The following is a 19501-nucleotide window of genomic DNA, read 5'->3' as shown; positions in this document are numbered from 1 at the left end:
GAAAATATATGTTAAGCTGCAGGGAAGGTTCTAGAGGTAGATGGCATCAATCAAGCCCTATGTAGAATAAATCCTCCCACCAATGAGGTGATTTCAGGTGGTCACCTCCCTTTCTGCTCCATTATTCCAAAGTGACTTCAGCATAAAACATTCCTAAAGAGCTGCATTGTTCATATTTTTTTTCCACATGACTTGAGATGGGAGTCAGAGTTAACCTGTCATACTGTTAGTGCAGGTTTACTTCTTCAATTCATTGACCCTTCAACTCAGTAACAGCCCCTGTACTCACAAGTGTGTGCAGATACCATTGCATTCTCAACCACAGACAGAGTTATTGATGCTGGATTGGGGAGCTACAGTAGGTAATGTAAGTTTTAAGAACTGGAGAAAACTAGGTTAGATGCTTCCACTTTTGATCCAAAACATTGTGTGCTAGGTCAAAAATGTATCATGCATCCCTGAAGATAATATGTATCTGCTTTCATAAAATGACTGCCCCAAGACTATTACAAAATTGAAGCTATTGTATATAACAAATAAAAGCTCATAAAGTAAGGAGGGGCACATTTATAGTGAAATACATTTCCTTTAAGTTTCTAGTATGCCATTTATGAATTAAGCTAAGCATCCTGATCCTGCACATGCTTTAAGTTCAATGACAGTTGTTTCCTTGTAAAGCCACAATCCTACGTGGTAGCTACACATCTATTGAGTAGCTGATCCCTGGTTTCAGTGAAACTATCACTAAGTAAACATGTAAACAACCAGACCAGCTGCAAATACGCCCATGACTCCAGCCTTGCCCCTCAATGTCATGCATGTTTACTCATAAGTAAGTCACTGTGTTCAAAGGGATTTTCCCACAAAGAAGTAGATGAAGCATTGCGACCTTGATTAATGCTCTTGTTGATTCATGATCAAATCAAAGTTCAGAACAGATTTGTTTCCTCTAAAATGGTTTTTTTAACCCCCCCCCCCCGAAAAACTATAATTTTTATTTATGCAGTTATTTGTTAGGATCAAATGCTAAAATACACCTGTTCCTCTGTTGGAAATAAAATACATAATTCATTATTTGCAAATTGGGCCAGGATTAGTACACACACAGAGCTTTTAAAAAGTGTTTGTGGGAGGGGAGGTTATTGTTTTGACTATTTATTTATGCTTTTATCTTGTGTTTTTATTTCGTGAACTGCCCTGAGATCTTTCGATGAAGCGTGGTATATAAATCAAATGAATGAATAACATAATACAATGCTTTTAGTTCTGCTCAGACAGCAGTCTTGGGGTTTGACCCTTGGTGTCCCTGCCAACACTACAATTCTATGACTTGATGATTCTATGAATCTCAGCACCCTGTAGGTGTCCGAGGCCATATGGACAAAAAATATAGTCACACAAGCACACACAGGAAGGCTGTTGATTCCTTGGTATTAGCATGAACTGCTTTGTGTGCAAAGCTGGTTACTAGTGTTACAATCAGTAAGTAGCACAACAACAAATTACAAGGTTAGAGCAGCCCAGCGGATAAAAAGTACCAGCCCACAAAATGTTTCATGAGGTGCCTTGACCAGAAAGAGCTGTAAATCATGGAGCAACTGACTACCTCCTAGGCTGAGCTAATCCACCAACAGAATCTCCAGTGCTGGCATATTACCGACTAACGGAATGTTCCGTGTGAAATGAACTGGCTGCTAAATGTTTCTGCTTGAAGTTGTACATATAGCAGATTAGTCCAGCTGTAGTCATGGGTTATTGGTTGCACTTCTTTTGCACATATGAAGCAAAACTATTCTTCAGCTCTCAAACAGAAAGAAAGAAATGCAAGAGTAAACAGGCACCAAAAAAAGTGAGTCATCACTTCCAAGGCAAAAGTTATTTTGCTTTCAGTTACATGAGCTGAATATAAACCATCAGTGTGACAGGTATATCCTGCTTACCGCTTGCAAATATTGCCCACCCTGCCACCCCTCCCCAGTCAGCAGTCCACGTTGTATTTTCTTGGAGAAATATCCATAATCAGGTTTTGGACTGTTTTTCCGCCCTAATAAATAATAATAATAATAAATACTTGATTTTAGATCTGGCTCAGTCGCCCACAAAACTGAGAACAAATCAAGAAAACGATTTTTGCCCCCAATTTGCTTTGGCTGGCCCTAGTCTCCGGCTTCATCGCCTGCGAGTCGCATGATGCGGAGATCTAGATCTGAAGGCGCCCTTCCAGCTGCCCAATCCCCAAGGCGGCAGCAATGCTGTCCCTTGTACCTGCCCTGCCCCAGCCTGCCTCCTCGACGGACATGACAGCGCAGAAAGCAGAAGCATCCCCCCTGCGCCGGCGACGAGGGACGCGAGAGCCCGCCAACACCGGCTTGTGGGTTTTGTACCTCCTTCACGCTCCCCGTCCGGGACTCTTCGCAGCTGCTGCTGCTGCTCCCCCTTGGCCAGCGCTCCCTGCTCGGCCCCTGCGAGCCACCCTCTGCGGACGACACCCGAACCGCTGCCTCTCTCCCGAATCCCAGAGCTCCGGAGCTGCCAGACGCCTCGGGCTGCTGGCTCCCTGGTTACCGCGGGCAACAATCCCACCCCAGCGACAGGCGTATACACACGCACTGCTGCACCTAGCAGCAGCCGCGGCCGAGAAAGCTCCGCCTCTTCTCTCCCCGCCACCCCTCGCTTCTGCAAAGCGCGCGGAGCTTCTCCTCAGCCACAGGCGCGGGGGTTTTCTCTGCGCGCGTGAGGGATGGGAAGGCAAGCAGGTGCGTGCGCGTCTACTGGGACGACGAGAGAGAGAGGGAGGGGAAGCTGACTCGGGCTGCTGCGTTTTGCTCCCCCCTCCCACTCCGCAGAAGGATGCTGCGCGAGGCTAGCTGTGTGCGCGCGCGCGCGGCACTACTCAATCTGAGGGAGCCACGCAGCGCGCCCGGCTAGCCCGCCATCCCGAGAACGAGGGCGCGCGCCTGTCCTGCTGCGGCGCCGGAGCAGCAGCTGCGAGAGTGTTTGTTGTCAGTGGCGCGTGTGGCCGCGGGTGTCGCTCTCCCGCTTCCCACCCTGGGCAAAAGGACAGGAGGAAGGGCTCCTTCCAGCTCCCTCTTCGTCTCTTTACACGCACACACGCACGCGGGGTTGAGGCACCCAACAGCAGCCGGCCGAGCGCCTTCTGCCAAAGCCGAGCTACGGCTCTCGGAGCGGGTGGCTGGTGCGCGCGCGCGCAGTGGACAGACTCTGGTCTTTCTGCATGGGAGGCCCGCCATTTTTTTCAAGGGCAGATTCCCTCACGTGATGCCCCAACTAGATGCGAGAAAGCGAAGGGAGGCAGGAGCGGCGCCTCGAAACAGCCCAGCGGCGGCGCTTTTCGCGCAGTTGATGCGCGGCGATGGGGTCTTTTCACCTGCAACTGGCATTTCTAGGTCGATACTTAGTACAGAAATTGTGTTAAGGGCACCGTAAGGTCATGCGATGTTCATAAGCAACAACCCTCAGCTATTCGTTGTCCTCTTAACATGGAAGCCTTTGAGGGTCTGCTTGACATTGAAGCCACTTGAGCCATTGCTCGTCAGCTGGAAGTGGACATAGGTCTGTCTCTGTAGAACCACGTGGCACTTGAAATAACGTTATTGGGACATGATAGGCTATGGTCACACTCCAGTTTCCTGTGGTTTGCTGGGTTTCCAGTGCGGAGTTGACACATGGACATAAGAAGGGCCTGCTGGATCAGGCCCATGGCCAGTCTGTTCCAGCACCCTGTTGTCACAGTGGCCAACCAGATGCCTGGGAAACCAGCAAGCAGGATTTGAGCAAAAGGGCTCCCTCACTTCCAGTGGTTTCCAACTGTTCAGAAGTGTTTTTAATCTGTGTTTACACAACATTATTCAAAATGCATATGTATCCTGTACTTTGTTATGAAATGCTACTGCTCAATGCATTGCTTCTCAAACCAGCTTCACACCAGATGGAATTCATTCCTAATTCTCTAGCTATAGAGTGAAGACATCCCTGCCCATCAGTGCCCCCTGTGTGTACACAAACACAAATGAGGCCATGCTGATATGAACAGCTATGGTGGGAAGAGATGTGAAACACACCATACAGAAACAATTTCCCTGCGCTCCAAGGTGGTCATGGGAACACATGCATAGGAAGCTTCCACTGGTCCATCTATTACCATATTTTTCTTCCTACTCCCTGTTCCTTAACCAGTCACTGATTGCCCTGAACCCCTGGCCTACCTGGCATTGTCAAGTCCAGGGCTCAGTCCACACAAACAAAGTTCAAACGTCAGGAAACACAGTCCAGGGTTAATCCAAGTAGCCAAGTCTGAAGTCCAGCAGTCAGGATACAGTCCAGAGTAAAAGCTGAAGCACAGTGCCATAGAGAGCCAGGAGCACACACATCAAGGTCCCTCAATATGGGCAGCTGAGCAGACACAGCAACTCAGCTCCACTTCCCTTTTGTACTTTGCATGCTGATTGCAGCATCTGGGCTTGATGAGGCATGTGACCTTCACTGGTTCCAAGCCTACTCCAGATGAGGAATCACAGGCTTCCTGCCAGAGCTAGCAAGCTCCACCTGGCCAGTTAGTGAGCTGTCCTGTGGGCCCTTGCCTGCCTCAGCCTCCTAGAGCGCCACTCCTGCTGCTCCCTTTGCCTCAGAGCCTGCCATGTTCGTGGGGACAGGGCCCCTTTGCCCGGATGCTCTAGTTCTTGTGCGTTGTCCTCTGTCCCCTCGCCATCCTCTGTCACCCTGTGAGTACTTCCTTCTCCAGCCCCTGCTTGCCCCAGTGTGTCCCAGTCCCAGCTACACCCCTCACCGGGATCCTCTTCCCTGTCATCCAGCCAGTTTGTGACACTGATCCATAAAAGTACAGGTACTCTCATCTCAGGGCTGCTAAGCTTGCTTGCTAAGAAGCCTTTGATGAAGGACTTTATTCAAGCATCTCTGTTACATAAGAATAAATACTTCAGATGTTCTAACAATCAGTGAGTGGTAGTTTTGTTTATTGTTTCTAAGTTCTGTCTTAAAATATCCCTATGTGATGGGTTTTTGATGCTATTTTCCCCAATTTATTTAAATTTAATTGATTAAAAGTAAAATTAATCAAATAAAATGATTTGAACAAATATTTTTGTTTTATGTCTTTATTTTTCTAATATTTTAAATTACATTTTCTGTTTTATAATTTCAAATAAACATTTTATAAACTTTAAATATCCAATGACTTCCCTTCTTCTCTTTCTGTGGTTTATTTTATATATTTTACTATAACCATTCAAATCAATTTTCCGCTTTTATATCCATCAAAAATTATTTACTCTGTTGAATTTATCTTAATGCTGCCGGCGTTTTCAGCTGTACAGTTATTTTCCATATACTCAAAATATGTCTTATTGGCCAATATTTAAAAAAGCAGCTGCTCAAAGTGAACTAATTTACAATATGTTGCAGTAAGATATTGTTACATATATATAGGGCAAAGGTGCAAATCCTTCTAATAACAGAAGTGGAGCAAAAAATGTACAGTTATTACAAAGCTTGGAAGTTATCTAAGTGTTAAAGAAGGCAGAATCTTAATATATTTAGACAGAATTTGGCAATGTGTATTGTTATAACAAAGTAAGTTCTTCATAAGATAATACAATGTGTACCAAATTATTACTTTTAATTTGTGAACGATAAGACTGATTTAACCAGTTAACTGTCCAGGTGGTGTCCAGTGGGTTTCATCTCAATTTTGTTTCCCTTGCCTGTTCACCATTCCCCTACTACTTAGGGGAGTCTTCAGATTGAACACCAGTCATGAACATGACCTGCTTATGTTAATAATACTGTTTTTTCTTTCTTTATCTCCATAATGTATTACTTGGCAAGTCAAATCTTCAGAACTCAGTAGACACAATATGCCTATTTTTTGTCTAGTATGTGCATTATGTTGATCTGCCTTTTCACTTGTGCACTCTGCTAATTTAATATGATCATTTTCGGCTTCTGCTCACAGTCTAGCAATCAACTGAGCACTGCAGAAAGAAAGCTGCAGTATAAAGAGAGGTAAGTGACAGGAAGACATCTAAGTAAGAGCTAAAAATATAACATTAGCCTATTTTCTCTGACTCCTGTTTATAACTTGGAGCCAAGAAAAATGTTGTGGTTTTTGCATGAACACTAGTTATTGCTTATTGGTATTTGTCATCTTTTGCTATTTCTGACATCGAACCCGCTTAATTCAGTGGGGTTTACTCTACAATTAGGGCGCATAGGATTTTAGCCATTTTCTGCACTATGTACAGGTGCATTTGAACTATGGCTCAAGTGAGATGGTGTGCATGCTCACGTCTATGTTTTTAGAGTTTTCCCAACATTTCCCCCACTTTTCACCCTTAAATGAGCAGCTTCTAAGCAGTTTTAGAGGAAAGACAACAGTGATATGGGGATGAAGCAAGATACATTTTTCAGATTCCTGTGAACCAGCATGCATTGGAACAAAAAATAAAAATTAAGCTCCTAGATGTCTGCATCAGATTTTTTTTTTGGATCCTGGGTGATTTTGCACTTGTAAATTTTCAGTCTCTCCAATAGAACCTAATGCACAGCTGCTCACTGAATCTTTTTTAAGTTGATGGCATAATATAAATACTACAACTCCCTCCATCCAACTTATAGATAGCTGCGTTTTTCAGCACACAGAGTACAAGGAATACTGATTACTAAAAATAAAGCCAGAAAATAGGACATTAAAAAAGCAGTGACTGAATTCTAGTTATGCTATAGAAATGTATTTATCATAAGAAGTGAAGATTAGTTGAGATAGAAGAAGGCAGGTAGAACACAGAGTAGATAGGATGGAGTCATATGGCTGTGTGCAATTTACATATCTGAATTATCCTGGGATTGGGAGGGAAGGGGTATGTTGCATTTCTGTGCTGGGGACAAGCTACACGTGTCTCAGAATGGAGATATATGGAAGTTTCTCTATCCAATACTTCCATCCAGCTAGAATGCTGCTTGCAGAATTGAACCATGATTAGGGACAAAGAAAGCTGCCTTATACTGAGTCCATCTAGCTTAGTATTCCCTACAGTGATTGGCAGAGGGTCTCCAGGATTTCAGTCTCTCCCAACCGTACCTAGAAATGCAAGGGATGGAAGTGGAGACCTTCTGGATGCAAAGAAGATGCTCTACCACTGAGCTACAGTCCTTTCAGAAATGCCATGGGAATTCTGTATTTGCCACAAGCAAGAGAGCGTTAGTTGCTCCTCTGCATTGTTGAAATTGGTGGGGAAAGGTGTTTTTGTCTTAATCAGTGCTGGATTTACGTATAAGCTAAAGCTTAGGGCCCCACTACCCCCTCCCCCAAATATACTTCTTAATTGTGTTTCAATATTAATATACGTCTTAATTGTATTTCAGTTCAACAATTACTTCGATAAAATACTTATTTTGTTATGTGCAAATGGCTTTAGATACCTATTAGGTCCATAAACTACCATATAGCGTATATTCAACAGAAAAAACAGTGACAATTTGTTGTTGACAAAGGACAGCTGGACATATAAAAGGCCCCATTACTTTCAGTAGCTTAGGGCCTCATCAAACCTAAATCTGGCCCTGCTTAACAACAAACTTTAGGTATGGAGAGAAATCAGTGAGATGAAAGTTGTAATAAATAGAAACAAATATATAAAATAAATATAGGTAAAGATAAATAGATAAATAGATAAAAGACCCCATGATGGTTAAATCCAGTCAAAGGCGACTGTGGGGTGCGGCAGTCATCTCTCTTTAGCCCGAGGGAACTGTCCGCAGACCACTTCCTGGCTAATGTGGCCAGCATGATTAAACCGCTTCTGGCACAATGGAACACCATGACAGAAACCAGAGCACATGGAAATGTTGTTTACCTTCCCGCCACAATGGTACCTATTTATCTACTTGCACTGGTATCCTTTCAAACTGCTAGGTTGGCAGAAGCTGGGAAAGAGCAATGGGAGCTCACCCAATCACACGGAATCAAACTGCCTATCTTCCGATCAGCAAGCCCAAGAGGCTCAGTGGTTTAGACCACAGCGCCACCCACGTCCCTAAAATAAATATAAGTGGCTGTCATAAAGGTACTGAAAGCTCCCAAGGACAGTGTACATATTTATGCATTAAATCCATTTCAGCCTAGCACTAATCCAAATTAAAGTAGAAATACAGGAAATCTCATACTGTTATCACTATTTAACAACCCCCCCCCCCAAATAGGACAAGACTCCTGTGAAGCATTAGCCACTTAACAATGTTTTTTAAAAATATATATAAGAAAGACCGTATTACCAGTACCTGTTCTTGTGTGTCTTACGTTGTTTGATTGCACTGAGGAAGATGGCAGAAAAGGAAGTGGTTGGTTTCATAGTTGCCTCTGTTTCCTTTTAAAGACACATTCTCAATCTTACTAGGTAAATATCTCATAACATTTCTTCTTCAGAAAAAAGAGAGATTCAGAATGGTTATGCAGCAAATTGTTTTGCTTATTAGGGAGACGTTACACACTAAGAAGGAGAGGTCTCATACCTCAAAAGTAAGGGTTCTTCTTAAATTAAGAAATGTTGGGGCTTATGTGTATTTGTAGATTATTCCTTTAGCAATCTAATCTTAATCTTAGGCCTAGTTGTAGTCTAGCTGTGGTTATTCCCTATTACCTACTCAAAAGCATTACTTTATTACCTCTTAGCTTTCAGAAGATAAGAGAGAGCATCACCATTACTCCCACAACTGGTTTTCAGTGATTCATCTGCCTTCTGAGGCACTGAAAGTCAGCTGTGAGACTGGTGATGATGCTCTCCCTTACCTTATGGGAATCAGTATGATAAATGAATGTCAAGGATGCTATGAGATGTCTAGGGGGAAAAGGGGACCAAAGAAAAGTGCACCAGAGCTATGACTCTCATAGAAGATGCTCCAAGAAATGAGAAAAGTGTGAAATTGAATGCAAGCAGGAGGGCAGAAGCCTGCATTCTCACTGTGCTGTGTTTCTGAAAATACCCTAAGCACTGTATACAAGTACATGCCGCTAAGTACAAAGGCTGCTTGCAACATCTTAGATTTCAGCTATGCAGTACAGGTGTAAGTTTTTCTTCTCTGCAAAGTAACCCAGCCACTTCTGTTGCTGTTTGTACTGCATCTTCACCTGAACAGTTGCTTTAAAGGAAGCCCTCACATGCTGAGGTATTCAGAAACCTGATCTTCCCCAGGGCCTTATGCACAGATGCAGGAACGGGACTATACAGTGATGATGCGGGCAATATATTCAGTACAGGGGCAACCTTAATAAGTCTGCAGATTATTGCAAGTCAAAATGGAATATCTTTTAAAAAATCACAGGGAGAAGCTTTCATTTCCAGAGTGGGACAGTGGCTGGCTCTGGAATGTTCATGAACACTCTAGCCACTCACCCACAGAATGCTGACAAACAGTAAAGGTAAAGGTAAAGGTACCCCTGCCTGTACGGGCCAGTCTTGACAGACTCTGGGGTTGTGCGCCCATCTCACTTAAAAGGCCAGGGGCCAGCGCTGTCCGGAGACACTTCCGGGTCACGTGGCCAGCGTGACAAAGCTGCATCTGGCGAGCCAGAGCCGCACACGGAAACGCCGTTTACCTTCCCGCTGGTAAGCGGTCCCTATTTATCTACTTGCACCCGGAGGTGCTTTCGAACTGCTAGGTTGGCAGGCGCTGGGACCGAGCAGCGGGAGCGCACCCCGCCGCAGGGATTCGAACCGCCGACCTTTCGATCGGCAAGTCCTAGGCGCTGAGGCTTTAACCCACAGCGCCACCTGCGTCCCTTGACAAACAGTAAGCTTTCTTTAAAAATAAAATAAAAAATAGTAGCCCTAGAAAGAAAGAAATGAAATAAAATGAGCAGATACCCTTCTAAGTTATTTCTGTGAAAAGAGCCAACCTGGCTGTTCCTATCTGTCAGTCTTTTTAGCCAATGAGTGAAGTCAAACCTGTGATTGAGAAGTAAGTTGTTTGGAACCAGGCAATAGGAATCTATGGGATTCTAAAGAGCTGCTGTTTTCCCCTACTTTTTCTGCTCCTGTCTAATTTACTGCTCCTTGAAATCTCCATACTTTGCACTTCATTTTCACATAGCAACTGGGAAACAGCTTTCCTGTGGCAGGTTTGTCTGAGATCAAGGTGAAAAGTAAGAATGCATTTTGCATTTTTTTTTTTTAAATATGTCAGGTGAAAATTCTCCTGTCATTTCAGATGAAGGCTTTAATCCTACACACATGCACATGCACCAGGTAAATTGAACACCTTGTTGCTTATTTTTGACTAAGCATGTTTTGTGCTTTTATTAATAGACAAATAGCAGGGAAAGTCAGTAGCTAAAAATAAGTTATTGCATAATGGCTAATTTGTTACACTTATATAAAAGGTAGTCACATACCACCACCTTCTGGACAGCAGCATTTTTTCCCTTATATTTCTACAGGAATCATATACTGTATAGCAAAGCTGTGAACTGTGGAATCACGCCAATGAGCTTTCCATGACATTTAATTTCAAGAAAATGTACTTTTAAGAACTTCTAGAACCTCAGCAATATTGTTATAGTGCTAGCCAGCCATTTGCTTTGTTCAATAAATTACTTGCCTGTGGGCTAAATGTTTCACTAAGCTTTTGGGAGTTAATTGTTAGATTATCATCTGAGAGTTGGAGATCTCTCCCTGTTGTTTTCAAGGAGATAACTTGTTATTACCATACTGTTAAGTCAGGGATGGGGAATCCGTGGTTGTCCTGATGTTTTCAGCCTCAGCCAGTTTGAAAATAAAACTGTTTTTTAATGGCATTTGGGGTTTAATCCCAGTACTGGTTTTTAGTGCTTGATTTGCCACTGGTATCTGTCATTATTACTATTTATTTATTTTATATACCCCCTTTCATCTCAGAGAAGCCCACTAATTACTAAAGACAGCAATACCAGCTTTATCACACCAGCAGGAGGCAGCCTCCTTGTTGCATTGATTAACAGAGTTTGGGGGCTAGACTTTTGAGAGTTGGTGCTTAATGGCTGAGCTGACACTGACTCCAGTTGGAGGCTTGTTAATCTATACTGTTAATCTATAGTCCAGTGTCTTTGTATTTGGGAGTTTGTGGGTGCCTGTAGTGGGATGAGTGAGGAGTGAAGGAGGGCTTTCGGTCCCCCAGTTGCAATCAACAACTTCGGCTCATTCTCCCCGCAAAACGCTCAACAAGTTTGATGACGCTTTCCCAAAAAAAGCTCAACAACTCTGGTCAATGCAGTAGATCACTGGCAGTTTTTTTTTTTTATAGTGGGAGTAGATCGCAGACTCTTGGAATTTGGACGTGCCTGGTCTAGGGGAATACTAAGCATTCTAAGAGATGTACATGCAGCCTGCCATTTGCACACATTCAGTATGTGCATGGCCGTGCATATACACATTGGGCCGAACCTGGAAGTGACCAAAAATGCCACAAAAAGGAGCAGAATGGGGCGGGGTGGGGAAAGGGTAAGGGGCAAAAGAAGATGTATGTTTTTTCCACTGAAAAATCAATGGAATACATGTGGTTTCACTGGTGCACATGGTGCCTCGGAATATAACACCCATGTAAATGGGAGTTCTCTGTAGTTAGGGATATTATTAATAGCCAGAACTGCCCTTATCTGGGGTGGGATAGGAAGTAGTAAGAATACTTTATAACAGAATAATTGTCACTAATCAATAGCTGAGAATAGTGTACTTTTGATGTGCTTGTCATTTGATGTGCCTTACAAAGCTTCCTATCCAAATCCAGTCAGGGAATTATCCCAAACCAATCCTCCTTTTTATTTTGTTTTTTGTTTTGTTGTTATTTTCCATAGTTTCCACTGGTAGGGACTCTGTGGAAGGGCATAATGGGTAGAGAGACATTTTATGGAGCCTCTGTGATACATACAATTATATGAGCTCTCCTTCTACACCACCAATTTTAATGGTAGGTTTTAAAAAATAAATTATTCATTCCCACATCGTATGTAAGACTTGATTTTTCCAGAGAACTCTAAAAGCCAGAAATCTGCCATTGATTTGCTCATTAAAAGTTTGTTACACATTTTTTTACCTCACCTTTTGATGTTGACAGGTCCTTTTGAGCATACATAAGTATCTCTGTGCTTTTTATCTCTTAGATATCTTAGTGCCTCAGTGGGGCAACATATTTGCCTTTGTTTTGTCAAATGTCAAGAGTATAAAAAGGCAGCATGAGCCCCTGAGAAAGAAATTTACAAGCCAGATTCAAAATGGGCATGACGACATTTCAAAGACAAAATGCTTATTTACCACAGTACAGCAGTGGCTCATACAGTGGTTTGCTGGATAGCTTCAAGCTTCTGCTGTGAAGCACTGTTGTATGGTAAAAGGAGAACTTACACTCTTACCACTTGAAGTCACGTGATGGTGACAAAGGCTATGGGGCTCTGCACAGACATGTGGCTACTGTGTGAGAGCAGGGCCCAATGCAGGCCATGACACCTGCAGCCTGTGCTGGCTAGTTATGCTTGCATGTGCTGAGGTAGCAGCCCCTATGCCTCTGCTGCCTCTTTGTGATACCCTGTGAGAGGATTTGCCAGAGGTCTTCATTGTGTGAAACGGCATTTCTTTTGGTGGTTTGGAATGGCCAGCATTCCTTCCTGGTAATGCTGCTGACAAAAGCAGTTTGAGAAGTGCAACTTTTGTCCCAGCAGTACCCCTCCCTATGCATTCCTGCAGATTATTTCACTGAATGCTGGGAGTAAGATGCCTGGTCTGAACAGCACCACTCCCAGCTCAAGAAATGGTGCTGAACAAGACCGTCTCTTACACCTCACACTGGGAGTCTTGGGATGGGCCAGGCAGAGAATGGATGTGGCACACAGGCTGCAAGTTATCCAAACACGTCTAAAGCCAAGAAGGAAGGAAGTGATTCATTTGACACTGCCTTTTGGCTTGATTGCATGATGGGAGAAGCCGAGGGCAGGATGGAAGCCACAAGGGTTTTTGCTTGGGAAGCAGTGCTACCTCCAGGTCAAAACCAGCACATATGAAGCCCAATAATATTGTGTCTGCGTAAATTGACAGTGTGTCCCAAAGGCTTCTACAATCATATATAGTGGTACCTCAGGTTACATACGCTTCAGTTTACATACGCTTCAGGTTACAGACTCCGCTAACCCAGAAATAGTACCTCAGGTTAAGAACTTTGCTTTAGGATGGCAATGCGGCGGCAGCGGAAGGCCCCATTAGCTAAAGTGGTGCTTCAGGTTAAGAACAGTTTCAGGTTAAGAACGGACCTCCGGAACAAACTAAGTACTTAACCTGAGGTACCACTGTACAAATATTTGCATCATTAAATTTTATCCTGGGGGGGTGCTCAGGGATTTCTGTTAAAAAATGTAAAGGGACCTCTGACCATTAGGTCCAGTCGTGACCGACTCTGGGATTGCAGCGTTCATCTCCTTTATTGGCCGAGGGAGCCGGCATTCAGCTTCCGGGTCATGTGGCCAGCATGACTAAGCTGCTTCTGGAGAACCAGAGCAGTGCACAGAAACGCCGTTTACCTTCCTGCCGGAGCAGTACCTATTTATCTACAGTACTTGCACTTTGACATGCTTTCGAACTGCTAGGTTGGCAGGAGCAGGGACCGTGCAATGGGAGCTCACCCCGTCGCGGGGATTCGAACCGCCGACCTTCTGATCAACAAGCCCTAGGCTCTGTGGTTTAACCCACAGTGCCACCTGCGTTACATAGGCCAAAAATAGTGAGTGGAAGCATTTCTGATTCTGTATGGTTTATTTGACTTCTACCATGCCAAAACGATGGACTCTGTGTTATTGCAGATTGGATTCCTCTTAGCCATGCTACTTCAGAGCTGCAGAAATAGTTTTGGTTACTGCTGTCCACTACTGTTTTTCTCAACTGCTTTTCTACACATTTCCATTATTATTATACATGTTCATATAGCTGTTTTTTAATAGCTGCAGAGGAGGCGGAAGTGGGTGGCATTTTTGGTTTTGCCTCTGAATGCAAAACACCCTGGGCTTGCCTTGATGGCAGGGGATGCAGGGTTGAGGCCAGCAAATATGTGGTGTTTTTCCGCTCATTCTGGCCTCTAACTAATGTGGAGATCTGCAGGTTTTTTAAATAAAAAAATGCATGGAATGGACAATCCATATCAATGCTAGCAAAAGGTGGGCTTCACCTCTTTCAATGAATATACCAGGCTCCCTATTCAGAGAAGTGGGGCAGTGATCAGGAAGCAGGTCTGGGCATCCAGCAGAAACAAAAGTCAACACCTATTCTCCCTTCTGCCCTTTTCCTTACGTGCTGGGAAACAACAAGAGTCAAGGGTTAGCTTTGTTGCTTCTGGGGAATTGAGGAGGTATGCTGATCAGACCTGAATCTCCCATTCTGTTTTCTTGTTTACAGTAAGAAAGAAGCAAGAATTAGAATGGAAGTCTGGGTATTTCCTTTTCTTTAGGGAACAGTGTCAAAAATGATTCTAAAATAATATTGGAAGTTGTACTCTTCATTTTCAGCATTTGTTATACTGCCTATTAGCAATAAGTTCTGTAGAAGGCGTTTAAATGTTCTTTAAAGCCATTAATATTTATTTAAAGCAACAGCCGCAATAACATGAACATAAAAAACCCAAACATCAATTCAAACAACATTAGATTAAAGCAGAACAAAATTAGTAGTGCCCAAGGTCTAAAAAGGACTGGATGTGTTTTTTAAAACAAACAAACAAACAGAACAGAACATACTGAGGCAAAGTGAGCTGCCAAAATGATCAGGGCATAGGCATCAGCTGAACCTCTCTGGGGAGAGCATCCCACAACTGGAACGGCACCACCAAAATGGCACCCACTCACATCACCTCATTTGGTGATGGTGCCCAGAGAAAGGGCCTATGAAGATTATCTTTGGGTCCAGGGTGGAATATATGGGAGGATCCTATCTTTGGAGCTTTAATGGTTAGTACCAGCAGTTTATCCTGGGCTGAGAAACAACAAAACACCTTTCTGAAAAGTGCAACACCACACCAAGTTTAGAGATGTCCAGTCATGAATTCCTAACATACAAACGAGTCGCCCATGTGTGTGCTTTTGCATAGTTAGGAATGCAGTGTGAGGCTCTCTGTGCACAGAAATGCTGGAAAAGGAAAAGTAACTCTCCTCTTTATTTTAGGGATGAGTTTGATCCAATAAAAAGCAGAACACAGGGGGATGAAGTATTGTTCTTGAATTATTCACTGCCTAGCCGAGGAAATGACGAGAAGGAAATCGTCCCCCTGTCTCAGGAACCATGTGGCAATCTAAGATAAGGCAAACAGTTGCTAATTTGAGTATAAAAGCAGGAAATGTGATACACTGATTTCCTTTCATGCAAACAGAACAATCTGAGGGAATATGTAAGGGCGTTCTTTTCCAAGTCAAATTTCTAATATACACCAAGTGTTCCACTGTGGATACAATATTTTCATTATTTTGACAATTTTGAATACCATGGATGCCAACAACACCAGTCCTGACAACTTATTGCCGAGTAATTTCTGGGGTAAGTACATATCAGTATGTGACTTATAATTATTTTCATTTTTATATTCTCTCTGAATTCTGTCTCTGTGATACAATTATGTTGTCCGTTAGATGATGTCTTTCTAGCGTGTTCATTATACACTTTTGTTATAATATTTTACAGTATATTTTACAACAGGCATATCTGCAAAGATGGTAAACCCTAATATTATGCTATCCCATTTTCCCTGCCAAGTTTCATTGAATGTGTTCAACATTTTAACAACCATGAGAAAAACTATACACTATTTATTATTGTTTTGCTTTCTGAGGAAAGAATCAGCCAATTATTAAGAAAACTTTGTTGAGAGGTTTGACTAAGGATTTTTGATCATTACAACGCTAAGTTCAGAATTACTACCAGCCCTGGTTACATTTTTCAATACTATAAAGAAGTTTTGTGTGTGTGTGTGTGTGTATTTGCTTGGTTTTGTAGACTGGGGCAAGTTTTTCCACATTCCTGGGCTTACTGGCATCCTCATTACTATTATTCTACTAGATCAACATAGAACATCAATTTCTTTTTCAAACCCCAGGATATGGAAAAAGCACAGCCCCTCCCCTGTGGCAATAGCATCAGGCATTCCAGCTACTTTAGCATGAACTGTGAAACGGGAACAGCCTGCCCTGTTTTCTCTTGACATAAGTCTATTTAAGTGTCCAGTGAGATGATGTCAAGAAACATGGACAGTGTGCTTCCACCATAAACTGTTAAATGATGCTCCCATCCCACAGAGACATTTGTTTGGGGCCCTTATCTTTGTGAATTTCTCACTTCTATGGTGGCTGCCTCCTTGAGGATAGTGCTTCCCTGATGCAGATTTTCCTTCATTTTGGGAGAGGAGCCCCCCATCCCCAGCATCACATATCCTTCAGGGATCTGGACAGGCCAGATTTAGGTTTGATGAGGCCCTAAGTTACTGAAGTTAATGGGGCCCTTTATATGTCCAGCTGTCCTTTGTCAACAACAAATTGCAGCTGGTTTTGTGTGTTAAATATATGCTATATGGCAGTCATGTCCAACCAGTCGATCATGATTTACTGGTCTATCACGGGGTGTCTGTGGTCAATCGCAGTCGATCTGGTGATCCTGATCGATCCCCCCCCCAAAAAAACTCCTCAAAGAAAGCTCAACAACTTTGGTCAATCCAATGGTAGATCACTGCCAGTATTTTTATAGTGGGAGTAGATTGTAGTCTCTTGGGAGTTGGACATGCCTGTTTTATAGAAATTTATGGACCTAATAGGTATCTAAAGCAATTTGCATGCTGTCAGGTGCTGGCGGTGGTTGCTCGTGAGTAACCAGGCAGGACTCCATCCTATCTTTTACAGGTTTTATTGGTGCAAACTATTTACAGTGCAGAACCACTGTCCGCCTTAGTCACTTGCAGATTCTGGGAGTGGCCCCTTCCAGCTTCTCCCCCCACACAAGAACTTAGACATCCTAAATCTCCGCCTCCCCTCCTTACGTTTCATCCCTCTGTGCAGGCTGGGTGATGGAAACGGCATGTCTGCTTCCTGGATAGCTGGGCTTGGGCTCTCAGTAGCATCTTTGAGCCCTCCCCTTGCTTGGCTGCCCCCTCCCCCACCCCTGCTCCACTGGAGGTGTGGCTTTCACCACCATTGGAAGAGGCACTGATCCTGAGAAGTGTCGGAAGCTCTCTGTATCCCCCCTGGCTCCCTCCTCTGTTCTGATGGCAGTTCCCTGACACATATGCAGAATGTAGGCACCCTATACAGTGGTACCTTGGTTTACAACCATAATCTGTTCTGGAGGTCTGTTTGTAAACCAAAACAGGTTGTAACCCAAGGCACGCTTTCACCAATGGGGCCTCCCCCCACCAAAAATGGGTCGTAATCCAAAAAAAGGTTGCAAACTGGCTCACACAGTTCCGGATTTGATGTGTTTGTAATCCAAAATGTATGCAAACTAAGACATATGCCAACCAAGGTACCACTGTACATAGAAATGAGCAAACCAGTGATATTTTAGGGAGCAGGCTAGCAGGCAGGGATATTTACATCATAGGAGCCTACACAACACAAAACACTGTTGCTGTATGTAGGTTTTATTTTATTTGTTTTTTTATCTTATATTTTATAAATGTACATCATTTTTTTTCTTTAATTTTTGGGAGGGCCCCCAAGAGAGTGGGGCCCTAAGCTAAAGCTTGCTTAGCTTATACGTAAACCCAGCACTGGATCTGGAGCAGTTTGAGAACTACTGTCCTAAAGGCATGGGGGTTTTGAGATCAGAGGTATCAACAGCAACTGTGATTACCCTAGGTTTGAGGAGGAACATAGATTCAGTCAGTATGATACCCAGAGAGGCATAGAACCCAAACTTTTAGAGAGTTGGACTAGGACCTGGGAGACAAGGGTTCAAATCTGCACTTGGCCATGAAATCCACTGGGTGACTTTGAGCCTGTCTCTGTCCGTCAGCCCAACCTACCTCACGGGGTTGCTGTGCATATAAAATGGAGAGTGGGAAAATGTGTTTGCAGAGGTGGATTTAGGGGAGCGCAACTAGTTTGCCTGGACTGGGCACTGAGTCAAGAGGGGAATGCCACAACAAGAGAAGGAAGGTGAGAGGAAGGGGTGGGGAACTAATTTTGGCATTGCACAGGGAATCACTGAAATTTGAAAGCCCCAAGTCCTTCACTGGTGTATGCACTTCTCTCTATTCTGCATTCAAGATATTCTGGACTAGGGTAGAGGCTTGTTGGAAGTAGAGCCACACACCCTTTCTGGCAACACTTTGGAAAATACCATGAGGGACTCTCTGCTGAGGGTCTGTAGGGAAGGAGGCAGTCTTGCAGATATTTGGGACCTAAATCAGTTTTGGGGCTTGAGCTAACCCTTAATTTCCCTGGGAACAAAACATGCATCTAGGACCTTTAAAGAGGGATGAACTCAGTAACGGAGTGATAGAGTTCAGAGCAATTTACCCACCTGAACAATTAGGAGTTTTGTCAACTTCTAAAGGGTAAAGTATAGGGACGTGGGTGGTGCTGTGGGTTAAACCACAGAGCCTAGGACTTGCCGATCAGAAGCTTGGCGGTTCAAATCCCCGCGATGGGGTGAGCTCCTGTTGCTCGGTCCCTGCTCTTGCCAACCTAGCAGTTCGAAAGCACGTCAAAGTGCAAGTAGATAAATAGGTACCACTCCGGCGGGAAGGTAAACTGTGTATCCGTGTGCTGCTCTGGTTCGCCAGAAGCAGCTTAGTCATGCTGGCCACATGACCTGGAAGCTGTACGCTGGCTCCCTCAGCCAATAAAGCGAGATGAGCGCCGCAACACAGATTCCATCATTTTCCTCCATGTAGTGGGAGGAATACTGTGCCAAATTCATTCTACTAATAAAAGAAATCCACCCGTCATTCACATTGCTACTGAAACCAGCATATTGTAAATGTGCTGGAAATATTTGTTCACATATGGCAGGAAAAGGAAGTTGGAGTTCAGTGTATAATGTTAAAATAAACAAATGCACAGCCTTTCTTCTCAGCTACATCTTTCCCAGTCACAAAGCCAAAGTTTTGTTGACCAAATTTTTAATGCATTCTGCAAATGTTACAGGATATTTTGCTGATTGCAATGTCTGTTGAATTTCCGTTTTTTGTAAGGAACACCTGAAGCAACTTGGCTCCACATCAGGCATCAGGCTTGCCAACTTTGCAAAAGCCATGCTGATTGGTGGGTAACCAACAACTGCAGGAAACTGAAATGTCCACCTCATATAATTTTGAATATGAGCAAAAGTCATAAATCAAGCCCCACCTAGGTCTGGGTGATGTTATTGTCCCCTCTTACTGTCTAATTGCCTTCTGGAATCGTAATTATTATTATTATCTGCTATATTGCATATGACCACTTATTCTGTATGGGGGGGATAAGAAAGGGTAA

At 43.6% G+C, this 19501-nt stretch overlaps 2 protein-coding genes across 3 annotated transcripts in view; one reads left to right on the top strand and one right to left on the bottom strand.

Annotated features, from left to right (window-relative positions):
- The window catches only part of SYNE1 (spectrin repeat containing nuclear envelope protein 1), a 274657-nt gene extending 272038 nt beyond the window's left edge, over positions 1-2619 (bottom strand). The window contains 1 exon segment of the mRNA XM_081905258.1: positions 2385-2619. The gene's annotated coding sequence lies outside the window, so the exon portion shown is untranslated.
- Positions 2620-15387: 12768 nt separating this feature from the next.
- MYCT1 (MYC target 1) overlaps positions 15388-19501 on the top strand; it is a 40668-nt gene continuing 36554 nt past the window's right edge. The window contains exon 1 of one of the 2 annotated variants that reach the window (XM_081904753.1): positions 15388-15575. In XM_081904753.1, the coding sequence (XP_081760879.1) occupies positions 15524-15575 (52 nt within the window). In that variant the 5' untranslated portion in view covers positions 15388-15523. The remainder of the gene's footprint in view (positions 15576-19501) is intronic. The other variant, XM_081904752.1, reaches the window with a different exon arrangement.

This window comes from Podarcis melisellensis (assembly GCF_964234715.1).
Source record: "Podarcis melisellensis genome assembly, chromosome: 3".
In the NCBI taxonomy this organism is placed as follows: Eukaryota; Metazoa; Chordata; class Lepidosauria; order Squamata; family Lacertidae; genus Podarcis; species Podarcis melisellensis.
The sequence above is the reverse complement of the archived record's forward strand: the minus strand, read 5'-3'. Positions and strand labels throughout refer to the sequence as shown.